The sequence below is a fragment of the Perissodus microlepis genome, chromosome 17 (genome assembly GCF_051167445.1).
Source record: "Perissodus microlepis isolate ML-2025 ecotype Zambia chromosome 17, ASM5116744v1, whole genome shotgun sequence".
Classification (NCBI taxonomy): domain Eukaryota; kingdom Metazoa; phylum Chordata; class Actinopteri; order Cichliformes; family Cichlidae; genus Perissodus; species Perissodus microlepis.
Genome location: NC_140477.1, coordinates 28955542 through 28972591, shown reverse-complemented (window position 1 = coordinate 28972591; position 17050 = coordinate 28955542). Strand labels below are relative to the sequence as shown.

Sequence of the window (17050 nt, the reverse complement as noted above, 5' to 3'; positions counted from 1 at the left end):
CCAAAGAACTGCCGCTGCTGTGAGAATCCAGTCCTGGTACAGGATGCAAAAGTGTCTCAATCAGTACAGAAAGATCAAGGGAAGTGCTTTCCTCATTCAGGCCCAGTACAGAGGCCTTGCACAGAGGCGCCGTTTTCTCACATTAAAACTGCAGCACCACTCAGCTGTTGTCATCCAGAGTGCCTTCAGAGGGCACGCTGTCAGAAAAGAAGTGTCGGAAATGAGGTGTGCTGCAGTCGTAATCCAGCGCTGGTGCAGAGCTTCCATGATAAGAGACGCGGAGAGGAAAAAGTTTGTCAGGATGAAATGCGCGGCTGTTACCATACAGGCAGCGTATCGTGGGAAAGTGGCTCGAGATTCTCTGAAAAAGCAGGACAGGGCAGCAGCTGTGATCCAGGCAGCTTTTAGGACGCACGCTGCCCGTAGGCGCTACCTGATCTTGAAAAGAGCTGCAGTTCTAATACAGCAAAAGTACAGAGCAACACTTTTGAGTCGCAAGACAAAGAATGAATATAACTCTCTGAGGGCCGCTGTGCTCACTGTGCAAGCTAACTGGAGAGGCAGAGCGGACAGGAAGAGGATGGAAAAGTGGCATCAGTGTGCATCTTTTATACAGGCTTGTTATCGTCGGCACAAAGTGCAAGCAGAGTACAGAGCCAAGAGGGCAGCAGCTGTGGTTCTACAGAGCCATTACAGAGGTTATTTGGCTGGAAGGAAGATGAGGAGAGGATACCTAGAGAAGAAAGCGGCATCCGTTACTCTCCAAGCTGCATTCAGAGGGATGAGAGTTAGGGCAGAGTTGAAGAAAAAGCACCAGGCAGCGACTGTCATTCAGGCTTTAGCCAGGATGTTTTTATGTAGGAAACGTTATCTTCTGCTTCACAGTGCAGCGATTGTCATCCAGAGCCGATACAGAGCTCTTTTGCTGTGCAGGGTGCAGCTAAATGAATTCAGAAATCTTAAGCAGGCGACTGTTAAGATACAAGCTGTGTTTCGGGGATTTAGAGAAAGGCGGGACTTGAAGAGGCAACATAAAGCATCCAGAGCAATCCAAGCTCACTTCAGGATGCACAGAATGCGTGTGGCTTACCTTGCCCTTAAGTGTGCCTCCATCATTATTCAGGAAAGGTACAGGGCCAAACGGCTCATGGATCAACAGATGCAGAGTTACAGAACAATGAAACATGCAGTCATAGTAATCCAAGCAGCATACCGTGGCCACAAGGCCAGGACGAAGATTGCAAACATGCACCAAGCTGCTTCAGTCATTCAGAGAAAGTTTCTGGCCATCCGGGGTAGAAAAAACTTCCTGGCTGTCAGAGTGGCAGTTTTGGCTTGTCAGCAGAGGTACAGAGCAGTAACCCTGGCAAGAAAAGCACGGCTGGACTATCTCTCAAAGAGAAGGGCAGTAGTTTGTCTACAAGCAGCTTACAGAGGATATGTAGTTCGAAAGTGGCTGTGTATTGAGCACATGGCAGCTGTAACAATTCAGTCTCAGTATAGAATGTACCAGCAGAAAAACAACTACAAGAGGCTCTGCTGGGCAGCCACTGTATTGCAAACACGTTACAGAGCTAACAAAAAGATGAGAGCAGAGGTCCACGCCCTGAGTGTTAAGAAAAATGCAGCTGTTGTCTTACAAGCTGCCTTCCGTGGAATGAAATTAAGACAGATGATCAAACTGCAACATCAAGCTGCCAGTTTTATCCAGAGAGCTTATAGAGCTCACTGCAAACACAGGGAGTATCTCACTCTGAAATCCTCTGTCCTGACTGTTCAGAGAAGATATCGAGCCTCTGTAGCAGCAAAGAAACAGTTGCAAACATATCAGAAACTGCGCAGAGCTGCTGTTGTTCTTCAGGCAGCGTACAGAGGGCAGCAGGTCAGACAGGAAGTTGCTCGTTGGCATCAAGCTGCTACTGTGATCCAGTCTGCCTTCAGAAAACACAGAGAAGAAGTCAAATTCCAGGCCATGCGTGTATCTGCTATCATCATCCAGAGACGTTATCGGGCTCGTGTTTTTCAGAAGCAAGAAAGAGAAAACTTCCTAAGAATGAGACATTCTGCTGTGGTCCTACAAGCATCTTTCAGAGGTCATCGTGTCAGGTCTGACATTGCCAAGATGCACAGAGCAGCTACTGTCATTCAAGCAAACTTCAGGAGTTATAAACTTCAATCAGAGTTCAGGAGACAACGCTGGGCAACCTGTGTCTTACAGCAGAGGTTCAGAGCTCAAAGAACCAGAAACCTTGTTTTTAAACATTATCAAGAGGTTAGAAAAGCTGCCATCATTCTACAGGCTGCATATCGTGGAATGAAATCCAGACAGATGATCAAACTGCAGCATCAAGCTGCCAGTTTTATCCAGAGAGCTTATAGAGCTCACTGCGAACACAGGGAGTATCTCACCCTGAAATCCTCTGTCCTGACTGTTCAGAGACGATATCGAGCCTCTGTAGCAGCAAAGAAACAGTTGGAAACATATCAGAAACTGCGCAGAGCTGCTGTTGTTCTTCAGGCAGCGTACAGAGGGCAGCAGGTCAGACAGGAAGTTGCTCGTTGGCATCAAGCTGCTACTGTGATCCAGTCTGCCTTCAGAAAACACAGAGAAGAAGTCAAATTCCAGGCCATGCGTGTATCTGCCATCATCATCCAGAGACGTTATCGGGCTCGTGTTCTTCAGAGGCAAGAAAGAGAAAACTTCCTAAGAATGAGACATTCTGCTGTGGTCCTACAAGCATCTTTCAGAGGTCATCGTGTCAGGTCTGACATTGCCAAGATACACAAAGCAGCTACTGTCATTCAAGCAAACTTCAGGAGATATAAACTTCAATCAGAGTTCAGGAGACAACGCTGGGCAACCTGTGTCTTACAGCAGAGGTTCAGAGCTCAAAGAACCAGAAACCTTGTGGTGAAACATTATCAAGAGGTTAGAAAAGCTGCCATCATTCTACAGGCTGCATATCGTGGAATGAAATCCAGACAGATGATCAAACTGCAGCATCAAGCTGCCAGTTTTATCCAGAGAGCTTATAGAGCTCACTGCGAACACAGGGAGTATCTCACTCTGAAATCCTCTGTCCTGACTGTTCAGAGAAGATATCGAGCCTCTGTAGCAGCAAAGAAACAGTTGCAAACATATCAGAAACTGCGCAGAGCTGCTGTTGTTCTTCAGGCAGCGTACAGAGGGCAGCAGGTCAGACAGGAAGTTGCTCGTTGGCATCAAGCTGCTACTGTGATCCAGTCTGCCTTCAGAAAACACAGAGAAGAAGTCAAATTCCAGGCCATGCGTGTATCTGCTATCATCATCCAGAGACGTTATCGGGCTCGTGTTTTTCAGAAGCAAGAAAGAGAAAACTTCCTAAGAATGAGACATTCTGCTGTGGTCCTACAAGCATCTTTCAGAGGTCATCGTGTCAGGTCTGACATTGCCAAGATGCACAGAGCAGCTACTGTCATTCAAGCAAACTTCAGGAGTTATAAACTTCAATCAGAGTTCAGGAGACAACGCTGGGCAACCTGTGTCTTACAGCAGAGGTTCAGAGCTCAAAGAACCAGAAACCTTGTTTTTAAACATTATCAAGAGGTTAGAAAAGCTGCCATCATTCTACAGGCTGCATATCGTGGAATGAAATCCAGACAGATGATCAAACTGCAGCATCAAGCTGCCAGTTTTATCCAGAGAGCTTATAGAGCTCACTGCGAACACAGGGAGTATCTCACCCTGAAATCCTCTGTCCTGACTGTTCAGAGACGATATCGAGCCTCTGTAGCAGCAAAGAAACAGTTGGAAACATATCAGAAACTGCGCAGAGCTGCTGTTGTTCTTCAGGCAGCGTACAGAGGGCAGCAGGTCAGACAGGAAGTTGCTCGTTGGCATCAAGCTGCTACTGTGATCCAGTCTGCCTTCAGAAAACACAGAGAAGAAGTCAAATTCCAGGCCATGCGTGTATCTGCCATCATCATCCAGAGACGTTATCGGGCTCGTGTTCTTCAGAGGCAAGAAAGAGAAAACTTCCTAAGAATGAGACATTCTGCTGTGGTCCTACAAGCATCTTTCAGAGGTCATCGTGTCAGGTCTGACATTGCCAAGATACACAAAGCAGCTACTGTCATTCAAGCAAACTTCAGGAGATATAAACTTCAATCAGAGTTCAGGAGACAACGCTGGGCAACCTGTGTCTTACAGCAGAGGTTCAGAGCTCAAAGAACCAGAAACCTTGTGGTGAAACATTATCAAGAGGTTAGAAAAGCTGCCATCATTCTACAGGCTGCATATCGTGGAATGAAATCCAGACAGATGATCAAACTGCAGCATCAAGCTGCCAGTTTTATCCAGAGAGCTTATAGAGCTCACTGCGAACACAGGGAGTATCTCACCCTGAAATCCTCTGTCCTGACTGTTCAGAGAAGATATCGAGCGTCTGTAGCAGCAAAGAAACAGTTGCAAACATATCAGAAACTGCGCAGAGCTGCTGTTGTTCTTCAGGCAGCGTACAGAGGGCAGCAGGTCAGACAGGAAGTTGCTCGTTGGCATCAAGCTGTTACTGTGATCCAGTCTGCCTTCAGAAAACACAGAGAAGAAGTCAAATTCCAGGCCATGCGTGTATCTGCCATCATCATCCAGAGACGTTATCGGGCTCGTGTTCTTCAGAGGCAAGAAAGAGCAAAGTTTTTGAAGTTGAAACAATCCGCCATAGTTCTCCAGGCAGCATTGAGAGGCTGGCGCATCAGGAGGGATGTTAGCTTACAAAATCATGCTGCTGTTGTAATCCAGTCATGCTGGAGATGTTTGGTGGAACGGCGTGTCTTCCAAAGAAAGAAAGCTGCAGCTGTGAAGCTCCAGCAGAGGATTCGAGCAGTGCAGCTCGGCAGGCAGGAGAGAAGCAAATACATCCAAGTGAGGCAAGCTGCCATCACACTTCAGAAACACTGGCAAGCCTGGATTGGAAGACAGCAGGTAAAGTTCATTTGCAGTACAAAAATAAACATCAGAGTACCGTAATTAAGAGGAATTGCAGCTTGTTTGGAGTCTCACTGTGTTGAAATGTGATTTGTAGTAAGCAGTCTCAATGTGTTGAATATGGAGGAAAAAAAAGTTGCTTGTTAAATGTAAGCCAATGTTTTTCAGGTTGTAAAGGCCGCTCGTGTAGAGAGGAGGCTACGTTTTACGTCGGCCATATTTCACCATCTCAGTGCCATAAAGATCCAACGAGCACTCAGAGCTCACTGGGCTTTGGAGTCGGCTAAAAGACAGATCCATTCTGTTATCACCATACAGGTAGAGTCACAAAACATCCACAGTGCTACATCTATTGAAGAGTACAACAGTTTTTACAAATGACAACTTGATTTTTTATTTATTTTTTATTTGTTAAAGCGACTGGTGAGAGCGAGGCAACAGAGAAGACGCTATCTGGAGTACAAGCAGAAGGTGGCTACAGCTCAGAGAGCAGTCAGGCACTGGCTAGCTCGTCGCCACAAGGCTGCGACTGTCATCCAGCAAGCTGTCCGGAAATTCCTCCTCCTCAGGCGGCAGAAGAGGGTTCAGCAGGGTATTCTCAAGGCCCAGGTACAGTAGTCAGTGCTGAGTGTGGTAAAGATGTTGCCTGTAATTCTAAAGGGGAGATTCGCAGATTTCCAATTCAGTTTATATTTAGGTGTCCAAAGTTCATTCTACCTTCAGTCACCTCAGTTAGAACAGCCCATTAAAGATCTGCTAAATCTTTTCTTTCTACAATCATCAGTCCATGATATTACAACTGGGGAAACAATTTCAGGAGGAGGGCAGTTTTTAACATCTGACTGTTGTGAACATGGCCTAATTTTAAAAAGAAAATATAGGTAACACTTTATATGACAACCCATAGCTAAGCAAAGAGAGGGAAGCGCAGAACTCCCCTCTCCCCAGCCACCTCTTCCAGCTCTTCTGAGAAACACCGAGATGTTCTCAGGCCAGGCAGGAGATATAAACTCTACAATATCTTCTGCGTCTGCCACGGGCCTCGTCCTGGCGGGACAGACCTAGAACACCTTATCCAGGAGGCATTCTTATCTGATGCACAAACCACTGGGACTGAATCTGACTTATTGCCGGTAATGTGGACCAAGCTCTCGCAACGGTTGTATAAGGGCAGAATGGCTCATATTAACAGGCAACACACCCCATACTCCCAAAGCATCTTCCACAGAGTACTCCAAGAGATGCAGTCGAACGTCTTCTCCAAGTTTACAAAACACATGTAGACTGGTTGGGCAAATTCCCATGCAGCGTCAAATATACTTAATCGACTGGCATAGACTTTCCTTAGGATGCTGAGGAGTGTGATTCACCTATTGTTAGAGAACACCCTCTAGTCTCCCTTCCTAATGATGGAAACAACCGCTATGTTCCAGAGGTACCGCTCCTAATCTCCACACGACATTGTAGAGGATTTTAAACCAAGACAACCCTACAAGATCCAGAGCCTTCAGGAACTTCAGTTTTTAAACGGCCTCATTGGCCTCACCCACGGTGATTGGATGAATCATCCACCTCATCCCCAGGCTCTGTTTCCTCTACAGAAGATGTGTCGGTGGGGTTACAGGGGTCTTCAAAGTTCCCTCAGGGTACACACCAGCTGCTTCCGACGCCCCACAGGCTTCGGTGGAACGGAAACCTTCCCTTCACCAGGTTGCGCCCGGTCAGGCCTCATGGGCTGATGGCTCCCTTTACCTCCGGTGAACACCATCTGGTTCAGGGGTTTCCACCACGACACCAACCACCCAACAGCCGCAGCTCAGCGCAGAAGCCTCTGCAATGAAGGTGTTGAACGTGGTCCATTTGGACACAATGTCCACAATCCTGTCCAGTGCTGTCCAAGGTCCGCCAGAGTGCTTCTGCTAGGCTTTCCCAGTACACACCGTCATGTTGTTGCTCACATGAATGTTGAAGTCTTCCAGTAGGACAAGAGCGTCTCCATATGGAGCACCCTCAAGCACCCCACTGAGGGACTGCGCACATAAGTGCAGACAACAGTTAGGATCTGTTTCCTGACCCGAAGGAATCAAACCCTCTCAACTACCGGGGGAAAAAAATCCAATATACAGGCAGCCAGCCAAGGACATGCCAAGATACTGCTTGTCACCAAAAGCAACTTCTAACTGAGACAGAGTCCAGCCCCTGTCCAGGAGGCTGGTTCCAGAGGTCAAGCTGTGTGAGGTGAGCCCGGTTATATCTCTTTGGTACCTTTCAACCTCACACACCAGCTCAGGCTCCTCCTCCACCAGAAAGTTGACATTTCACCAGCCTCAGTAGCCTAGGATCGGTCCACCAGGGTCTCCCTTGACTGGCACCCTACCCCTATAGCACCCAACCCCTCCTGTGGATGGTGGTCCTACAGGAGGAAATGCTCATTTGCCTTGTCCAGGTTGCGTCCGGTCAGGCCTCCAGGCCACCAGGGGCTCCCCTTCAGGTACCCTCCCCAGGCCTGGCTCCAGGGCGCAGAGCTCCACTAACCCTATCCCAGGCAGGACGAACTGTTCCCTTGATTTTGTACACATAACGGTCTTCTGAACAGCTCTTTGTCTGGTTCCTCACCCCGGACCAATTTACCATGGGAGATCCTACCAGGGGCAAAAGGCCTTTCGAGTGCATAGCCCCTGGGATTCTTGGGACACACAAACCCCTCGACTACAATAATATAGCAAATTACAGAGGAGAATTTATGTAATGCATAAGTAACGTTAATAATTTTATAACTTAAGGTATTTTATAGGAAAAAAGACAATTTATACTTTTAAGTACTGCCCAATTTCACGGAAATTTTATGGACAAGCAATTTCCCAATTTTACATCATAAATAAACTGTACTGTTCTATGTACAGGTCATAGTATGGAGTAGATTAATTGTGCCTTTGTATATCATCATTGTGTGGATGCTTTAAGGCATAATGTGTCTATGTCTTTTGGTATTTTTCACTATTATACTTTTTAAAATATTAAGCTTAATTTGTCCCATTGAAATGAATGGGAAACTTCTGCAATTCTGCTAAAATTTGCTTGTTTTTGAAACTTAACTACTTCCTCATATTTTCACGTAGAACAACCATTCAAACTTTAAAATGTTCTCAAATTATTGGGCTATTCAGGTATAAATCAGCTTTTTCAAATCTTTTACCGTTTTACTTTTATGCCTCTTAAAGTTTTCAGTTGCAAAATTGTGATTTTTCACAAAATACATGCGTTGTTATGGTTGCTATGCACTTGGCTTCCAGTGAACTGAAGGTTTTGCAGTCTTCTCTTCATGTCCGAACAACTTCTTGCTACTTGCTCAATTTTCACTCAACTTCCACAAATTATACATCAAAACGTAGGTATTTTTGCTGGCTTTCCGAAAATGTCACTATCATTGTTGTGGGATTTATAGAATTTTGGCAAATCTCCTCAGACCAACACAAAGTCGCAAAACTCTCCATAGAAAGTCAATGGAGAGCTTGTTCAAAATCACCGCTTGATTTCTGTAATGAGAGGCATATTCGAATCGTCATATCTCCTTAACGAAGCAAAGTTAAGACATAAGGCTTGTCCCAGTATATCTTCAGACAGTCCTGACGCTCACAATTCAAGAATTATTTTCTCACCTATTACCGTTCTGAAATGAGTTAGACTTGTTTGAGGGTAGGAAATTCGTCCTTCGCTCAGATTTCTTCAGATTTCAAACTCTGGAAATGAACCACTTTTTTCTCTCGTCATATCTTTTTAATGGATTTCCACAGAGACCTGAAAATTTCCATGATTGTTCACCAAAGCCTGCTGTCTCTTACGGTGAAAGAATGATATTGATACTCCAAATAGATTTAGAGTTAGAAAGCGTTGTTTGAGGGCAAGTCAAGGCAGTTTTTGCTTCGCTCTACTCAGTTATGGTGCATTAGAAGTCAAATATCTTTAAGAATTCATATTTTAATGATAAATTGTCAACACTTGAAGATTCCCCCATCTCTTCTGAACAAAACGGTGTAAGAATGACCGTTCTAGCCCCTACGGTTAGGAAATTATGGTCATTTGTTTGAGGGGAGTCGTCACTATGAGAAATAGACTGCAAAAATCCTGTGTCTCTCTGTGCTGCGTGCACCTGTTTTGGCGGGAAAAAGTGCACAGCCTCTCTGATTGGTGGATTCAAATTCAGCAGCTCCCAGGCTGCTTGACTGAGCTAGAAACTTACTTCTCTCACCCTTTTTTCAGCTGTCCATTTTGCTTTTCCAATTTTTCTGTTTAAGTTATTACTATTGTGCTAAATCATACTATTTCTGCTATTTTATAAGATTTGTGCCAAATATAGTATTTCTGATTAATAATTTTTCTACCAAATCATAGTACAGTATTTTTGCTTTTTATAGGATTTTTATAGGATATTTCTATTGCTTAATATAGTATTTCTGCTTTTTATAGGATTTGTGCTTAATATAGTGTTTCTGCTAAATTATAGTATTTCTTCTTTTTATAGTATTTGTGCTAAAACATAGTATTTCTACTAAATGTAGTATTTATGCTTAATCATACTATTTCTATATATTTCTGCCAGGTCCCCAGGCAGTCAATCCTCTGTGAGGACTGAGACATTCAAATTTTCAAATCAGGGCCTGCACGGCTTCCCAGCCAATCATATATGTGGGCTGAGGCATTCAAATTTGCATATTGGGGCCTTCATGGCTTCTAAGCCAGCCAATCATATCTGAGGGCTGAGGAATTCAAATCCACAAATCAGGGCCTGCACGGCTTCCCAGCCAGCCAATCATATATGTGGGCTGAGGCATTCAAATTTGCATATTGGGGCCTTCATGGCTTCTAAGCCAGCCAATCATATCTGAGGGCTGAGGAATTCAAATCCACAAATCAGGGCCTGCACGGCTTCCCAGCCAGCCAATCATATATGTGGGCTGAGGCATTCAAATTTGCATATTGGGGAATTTGTGGCTTCTAAGTCAACAAGTCATCCATGTCATATATCTCTAAAAATTCATATTTTAATGATAAATTGTCAACACTTGAAGATTCCCCCATCTCTTCTGAACAAAACGGTGTAAGAATGACCGTTCTAGCCCCTACGGTTAGGAAATTATGGTCATTTGTTTGAGGGGAGTCGTCACTATGAGAAATAGACTGCAAAAATCCTGTGTCTCTCTGTGCTGCGTGCACCTGTTTTGGCGGGAAAAAGTGCACAGCCTCTCTGATTGGTGGATTCAAATTCAGCAGCTCCCAGGCTGCTTGACTGAAAACTTGCTTCTCTCTCCCTGTGTGTGTGTGTGTGTGTGTGTGTGTGTGTGTGTGTGTGTGTGTGTGTGTGTGTGTGCATGAGAGAGAGAGAGAGAGAGACCATCTTTAGGGCAGCATCTCATTGTTGGAAAAAAATATAATATATTCAGACTGGTTGACTGGCATAGACCCTCCGTGTGTCTCTCTCTCTGTGCATTTGTGTATACATATTTGATTTTGTGTGTATCTGTTGGCTGTTCCTTCTTGTTTTTTAAATTTATTTTTATTTCTTTATTTTTTTTTCCACAGGTGAACAACAATTAGTTTTGAGGGAACTTAACCATGTTCCGTTTTTTTTTTTCAGCTTGTCATCTTACTTTTCCAGTATTTTCACTTAAGTTATTACTATTCTGCTCAATCATAGTATTTGTTCTAAATCATTGTTATTATGCTATATTGTAGTATTTCTGCTAAATCATACTATTTCTACTATATTATATTTTTCTTTCTAAATATAGCATTTCTGCTATATAATTGTATTTCTGCTATCTTATAATATTTGTGCTGAAACATAGTATTTCTGCCAAATGATAGTATTTCTGCCAAATGATAGTATTTCTGCCAAATGATAGTATTTCTGCCAAATGATAGTATTTCTGTCAAATTATAGTATTTGTGCTAAGACATAGTATTGATTTAAAATTACAATATTCATAGTTCATCACAGTGTCTCTGGTAAATCACAGTATTTCTGCTCTGTTGTACTATTTTTCTAAATCATAGTGTTTCTGTAATGCTTAAGTATTTTTGGCTAAATATATTCTTTCTGTTATCTTATACTATTTCTCCTAAATTCTTGTATTTTTGAGAAGTTATCATGTTTCTGCTAAGTTACAATATTTCTGCTAAGTTCTGCTATGCTATTGGATTTCTGCCAAGTATTATGTTTCCTCTAAGATATTGCAGTTCTGCTGAGTTATTACATTTTAGCAAAGTTCCTTTGCTTCTGCAAAGTTTTTACAATTTCTGCAACTTTTCAGCCTTTTCAGCTAGTTTTTGCAGACAGCTTCAGCTTTAAAGCATCCACACTGCATTTTCGCTGGAAATGCAAATTTTTCTAGTTATTATTATTATTATTATTATCTTTTTTTTTTCTTTTACATCTTTTCTTATTCATCATGTTCATGAGTATGACAGATCTTTTAAAAATAACATTGATTTTCTCCCAGCCCCCGCGTTTTTGTAGGTAAATATAATGACATTATTAAAAGAAAAATAAATTGAAATTCAATTTAATGATGGAGGAATCACTCCCTTAGTTGCAGGCTGTGTTTTAAAGTGTTACCAAAATTAAAAGCAACAACTTGTTATCCAGTCTTTACTTTATCCTCATCATTTTGATATTTGTGGACAATGTAGTCGGCAAAATGTTGTTACAAGCTACAAAGTAAGGCAGTAACAGCCTTGCTGGGATCATTTCTTTAATTTTGCTGTTAATATTTAATACTTCTAATAACAGTTTGCACTAGCAAAATGTTTGCTATGAATTGATGGAAATCAAATAATTTTATACACATTTTGCCCTGAAAATTGTTAACTTATTTAGTTTTCCAACAGTTTGAAACTAATGTGAGTTTTCGTTTTGTTTGTTTTAAATTTATTTTAATTTTAACCACGTTCTCCTTCTAGGCTCTGTGGAGAGGACACTGCTCCCGCAGATTGAATGACAATCCCAAGATTGTAAAACTGAGGCACCGCTTACGTGTGGTCACTGCCAGTGTCCGAGAGGAAGACAAACTGTGCAACAAAACTTCATCTGCACTGGACTACCTTCTTCGTTATAAACACTTCTCGTACATTCTCGAGGCCTTGAAAAATCTTGGTAAGGCTTTTTGTTGTCTACTCGTTTCCCCTCATGCTGAGTACAAAAATGGAAAAATTGTTTTAAACAGCATTTTCCCTGCAAGTCATCCCACAGCTGTAGATGTGGCAACTTATGTAACACTAAACAGCTTAATGACAATATCTTTGGCTCAGCCCACCACAGGACTGAACAAACGCCATGCAAGTTATAGTTTACTCAGCTTACGATCAGACATTATTTTCAACTGAGTGATTGAGCACACGTGAGCCGTGACGAATTAATACAGCTGTATTTCACATATCATTATGAGAGGCAGACGATGCATGTAGTTCCTACCAAACATTTAGATGGTCCCAGTAATATAGTTACTTTTCACTGTGAAGTAACAGTGATTTCTGGAAGTGTTCCTGGGCCCAGGCAATGATTTCATGACACAGCCATGCCTGGTTTTAAAGCAGTGTTGCCTGAGGGCCCAAAGATAGCAGATATTCACTACTGATTTGTACTTGTGCCTCTTGCATGCTGATATTTCTCCTCATTCTAATAATCTTTAGATGAGATATTCAGTGCAATTTAACATTGAGGACCATTATAAATGAGTGAATGGACTACTCGAGAATGAGTATTTAAATTGATACCATAGACGTATCTACTAGAAATTCTTCTGAGAAACTGCCTCTTTAAAACGCTTCAGCATTTCTGGAGCATTTCTTTGTGTTTCTTGTCTTTCTAATGTGTGATGTGTAGAATCAAAACCCACTTCTGGTCTTTGAATTATGGTGGGTAATATTTTAGGGACTGTTTCTGCAATCACTCCCAAATCTATTAAATAAAAAAAAAAATATATATATATATATATATATATATATATATATATATATATATATATATATATATATATATATATATATATAAGTTTAAAATGTGTAAATATATATATAAGTTTAAAATGTGTAAATATATATATAAGTTTAAAATGTGTAAATATATATATAAGTTTAAAATGTGTAAATATATATATGTGCCTAATTGGCCAAAATGCATACTTCTTATTCATGTAAGAGTGCATCTTATGATTTGTCCTGACTGAAATCTCTTTGTGCGTGCCTCTGTGTTTGCATGTTGCATTCGTGTGCAGAAACCGCCACCAGGCTGTCCCCAGAGTGCTGCGAGCGGCTGGTGGAGAGTGGAGCCACTAACGTCATCTTCACACTAATCCGCTGCTGTAACAGGAGCGTCCCCTGCATGGACGTCATCACCTTCTCCATTCAGATACTTCTCAACCTTTCCAAGGTACTGCAGACACAGAAGAGCACTTTGTATTTAATGCTCCCTCATGTAGTAATCCGGTACTCTCAGGTTATAAACATAAAAGGTAAACCGGTTAATTAGTTTAGTGTGATATTAAAGCTGCTCTTTTTGCTTGAAGGTAGACAGTTGTTTATTCTTTGTTTTTCTTTTCCTACAGGCCCAACATTAGATTAAGCTGTTTTAACTGTCTGAAGACGCATGAAATGGAGGAGATATGTTGTAGCTTATATTTTGCTATCTCCACCTCCTCCACTCCTCAGTTCCAGCATATTTAACAATGTCAATGTCAGATTTCACCTAAGACTAAGGGTAGGACAGCAACCTCCTTGTGACTAGAAAAAAAAATGATAGTTGCCCATTGGTTGCATTGAATTTCTTCACATTTGGCAAAAGTTAGCAAGTATTTCCACCTAGGTGTGTCACGATACTGGACATTAGTAGTCGGTACAAACAGCAGTAGAACTGAACAATTCTCACAGCCCAATTCGATACCAAAACAGAAATGATCTGAGGTGACATCTCGCATACTCGACCATAAACTGCCTCATTAAAGTCATTTTTAAAACACTGGCAGATCATTTATTTAAAATGTTAACATTATATAGCCTACTAATGTTATATTACACTAGCATAAGCATTTAATGTTAGCCATTGCAAACATTTTAGCCAGTGGAACAAAGCTGATTTCACAGCTTTGTTGGTAATTTACATTTTGGCATAATAAAAGCAGGATAATGGTTTGGATGTTTGTAATGTTAATTGAAAAGCATTCACGCTGATCAATTCAAACTGATCTGGGAGCTATTCTTTTAGTTCACTTAGGCCATACAATTTCAGTACAGTACAGTAACATGCTTGCATACGGCTTTTTGGGATATCAGTCCTTACTCACATTTTCAGAATTTTGGTAGGAAATGATACAACACATATTGGTTCTGGTGACATCCCTAGTTACAGCAACCAACCTATCACACACTTACACAATGGTTTTGGGCCAGCCATTGTTTTCCTTAGTGTGACTGTAATATAAGGTGGTAACAAATACTTATTTATGTACAGATATAGTAAATGCAGAGTACTTTTATACAGTATTCTCATGGCTAGACATTTTGTGTCATCATATAAAGGTACATAAAAGTATATAAAAGTTAATACTGCATCACTATCCAGTATTTCTTAAATTCAGCAGTATTTTTGGTTGCATTATTTTAAACAGTAACTTGCAAGAACACAGAGAAGATGCATTTAAAGAGCTCTATCACTTAACTCTGGTTGTCTGAAAATATCAGAACTAAAGTGTTATCAAGCTTTCCTGTTTTCTCTAAAAGCATTTTCCATTTCCTGTATATAGATCTGACCCTCTGTCAGACTGTTTGCTGTTATCGATTTCTCTCTTCTCGCTGTGAACTTTGTTCTTCTTGCAACATAATCTGCCTGACTGTGACGGGAACATGTTGGCGTGGTAGACCCAGACATCTTGCTTATTTGTTTTGAATCTTCTGGCTGGAAAGGGATTGTTTAGACAAGTGGGGGTTGAATAAACCTGTAATCTGTATACTGTCGATGGTCAATGACCGTCAGCACACCCGTGCTTTTGAGAAGCTTACACTGCTGTGGATGAGGGCAGCAGCAAAACATTTGTATGGGAATGTAAAGCTTTTGGATCCAAATATGTTCCCTCACAAAAGCCACCAGACTCATTTGACAAAAACAGGTTAACTTGTACCATTCTAAAACATCAAGCAATAGGACAAACTAATCCCTGCTTAGTTTTGAGAAATTACACCTGCCATCGTTCTGTGCAGTGTTTAATGAAATGAGATTACCAGCATGGAAGCTGTATCATGATTGTGGCTTTAACAGCTTTGCTTAAGGCCATACATGTCATCTACAATCTATGAGAAACTGCTTTCTGTAAAGCTGATTTAACTGCAAAGTGACCATTTATGTGGATATGTAGCAGATAAAACGTGTATTATGTTCACTTTTTTGTGTGTGCGTGAAGCATTAAATATGAAGAACAAAGTGGACGGGGGTGGTGTTCATTTTTGAGTGTTTCTGTCTTTTTCAGCCAAAATAGAACATGCAACAGTGGATGCGTCAGTGTTGTTTAAGTGTGCAGGACTAACATCGTCTCCCCTCCCTCCTCAGTACCACAAGACCATTGAGGCGGTGTATTCAGTGGAAAACTCTGTGGAGACGCTGTTGGACCTGCTGCAGAGATACCGGGAGAAGGCAGGGGATAAAGTGGCAGAAAAGGGTGGAAGCATCTTCACTAAGGCCTGTTTCCTTCTTGCGCTCCTGCTGCAGGACAAGCAACGCACTGAGGTCCGTAGACACTGTAACAAACAGATAACACGAGTGCATAAATACCAATATCAATGATATTTTGACACAAGAGAAAATGCTAACTATTTTGCTTACTGTATTTTCTTTAGGAGGTCAAAAAGCTACCCAAGGTCTTGGATAGGATCCACAGTATTTACCGCCTCACTGCTCGCAAACACAAGATGGACACAGAAAGAACAATCATCAAGCAGAAGATGAGCGCGTCGGTCAACGGGAGCTTCTTCGTTCCAGTGACGCCTCGTAAATCCCGCGCTGCACCAAAGTATGGATATTCCTGAGTTACATAATACGCTGAAAGTGTGCTTGTATGTTTCCAGAGATAACTAAAACTTTTTTGTTTTCTTTCAGGTTTGCACCAGATTGGGTTCTCAGGCGAGATAAGCTCAAAGACATTGTAGACCCCCTCAGGGCCATTCAGATGGTGGCGAACACACTGTCCATTGTGCTGTAAATAAACATGCTCATATATATATATATATATATATATATATATTTTTTTTTTTTTAATCCATGATCTTCTTTTTAAAAACTTAAGAAAAGTATTGCTCTGTCTTATTTTTATTTTTTGTAAACCAATTCATTTTTATGTATATAATAAAATGGATTTGTCTTTTAAATTGTTTCTTCTGGATGTACTACAGTGGGGAGAGGCATGCAAGGTTAACCTGTAACAGCACATGTCAGGATCGCCATTACTCCCAAAACTGCAATTTTTACTAAAATCCCTTTTGATGTAATACCGGCCTGTGCAAACAAGAAGACAGTATGAACAGATGGGCGCAGGAGTGTGTCATTGGCTGCTGACTTGTGATTAACAAGTCCTGTGATAATCCTCCACTCACACTTAGAATGACTGAAATTTACAAAATGGACTACAGAAGGGGTTAATGGTTAAGGTGTGACAGTGGGTAAAAATGAGCCACACCCTGTTAGGTAATCATAAATAACAGTCATTATGTGACAATAACCACTGAAGAGTTGAAAGAGCAGTAAGCAAACCAGACCAGTGAAAATTATTTTTGTCATGTTCATATAAGTTCATTTAAGGCAGCGGTCCCCAACCTTATTTGCGCCACGGACCGGTTTATGTCCGACAAAATTTAACGGACCGGCCTTTAAGGTGTCGCGGATAAATACAACAACAACAAAAAAACTAGTATTGGTACCAAAAAAAAGATTTATTCATAACACACGTGAAAAGACCCAGGAAAACCGAGTTAGCGATAAAAACGATAACAAAATAATGCTAAAAACCGCTAAAAATCCTGAAAACCATACATTTCACACCCGAG

The 17050-nt window shown here is 41.5% G+C and overlaps 1 protein-coding gene across 1 annotated transcript in view; it reads left to right on the top strand.

Annotated features, from left to right (window-relative positions):
- aspm (assembly factor for spindle microtubules) overlaps window positions 1–16224 on the top strand; it is a 30461-nt gene extending 14237 nt beyond the window's left edge. The window contains exons 19-26 of the mRNA XM_084910410.1: window positions 1–4960; window positions 5132–5281; window positions 5381–5572; window positions 11924–12116; window positions 13237–13391; window positions 15561–15737; window positions 15848–16020; window positions 16107–16224. The exon at window positions 1–4960 is cut by the window's left edge and continues 320 nt beyond it. Of these exons, the coding sequence (XP_084766536.1) occupies window positions 1–4960; window positions 5132–5281; window positions 5381–5572; window positions 11924–12116; window positions 13237–13391; window positions 15561–15737; window positions 15848–16020; window positions 16107–16209 (6103 nt within the window). The 3' untranslated portion in view covers window positions 16210–16224. The remainder of the gene's footprint in view (window positions 4961–5131; window positions 5282–5380; window positions 5573–11923; window positions 12117–13236; window positions 13392–15560; window positions 15738–15847; window positions 16021–16106) is intronic.
- Window positions 16225–17050: the final 826 nt, after the last annotated feature.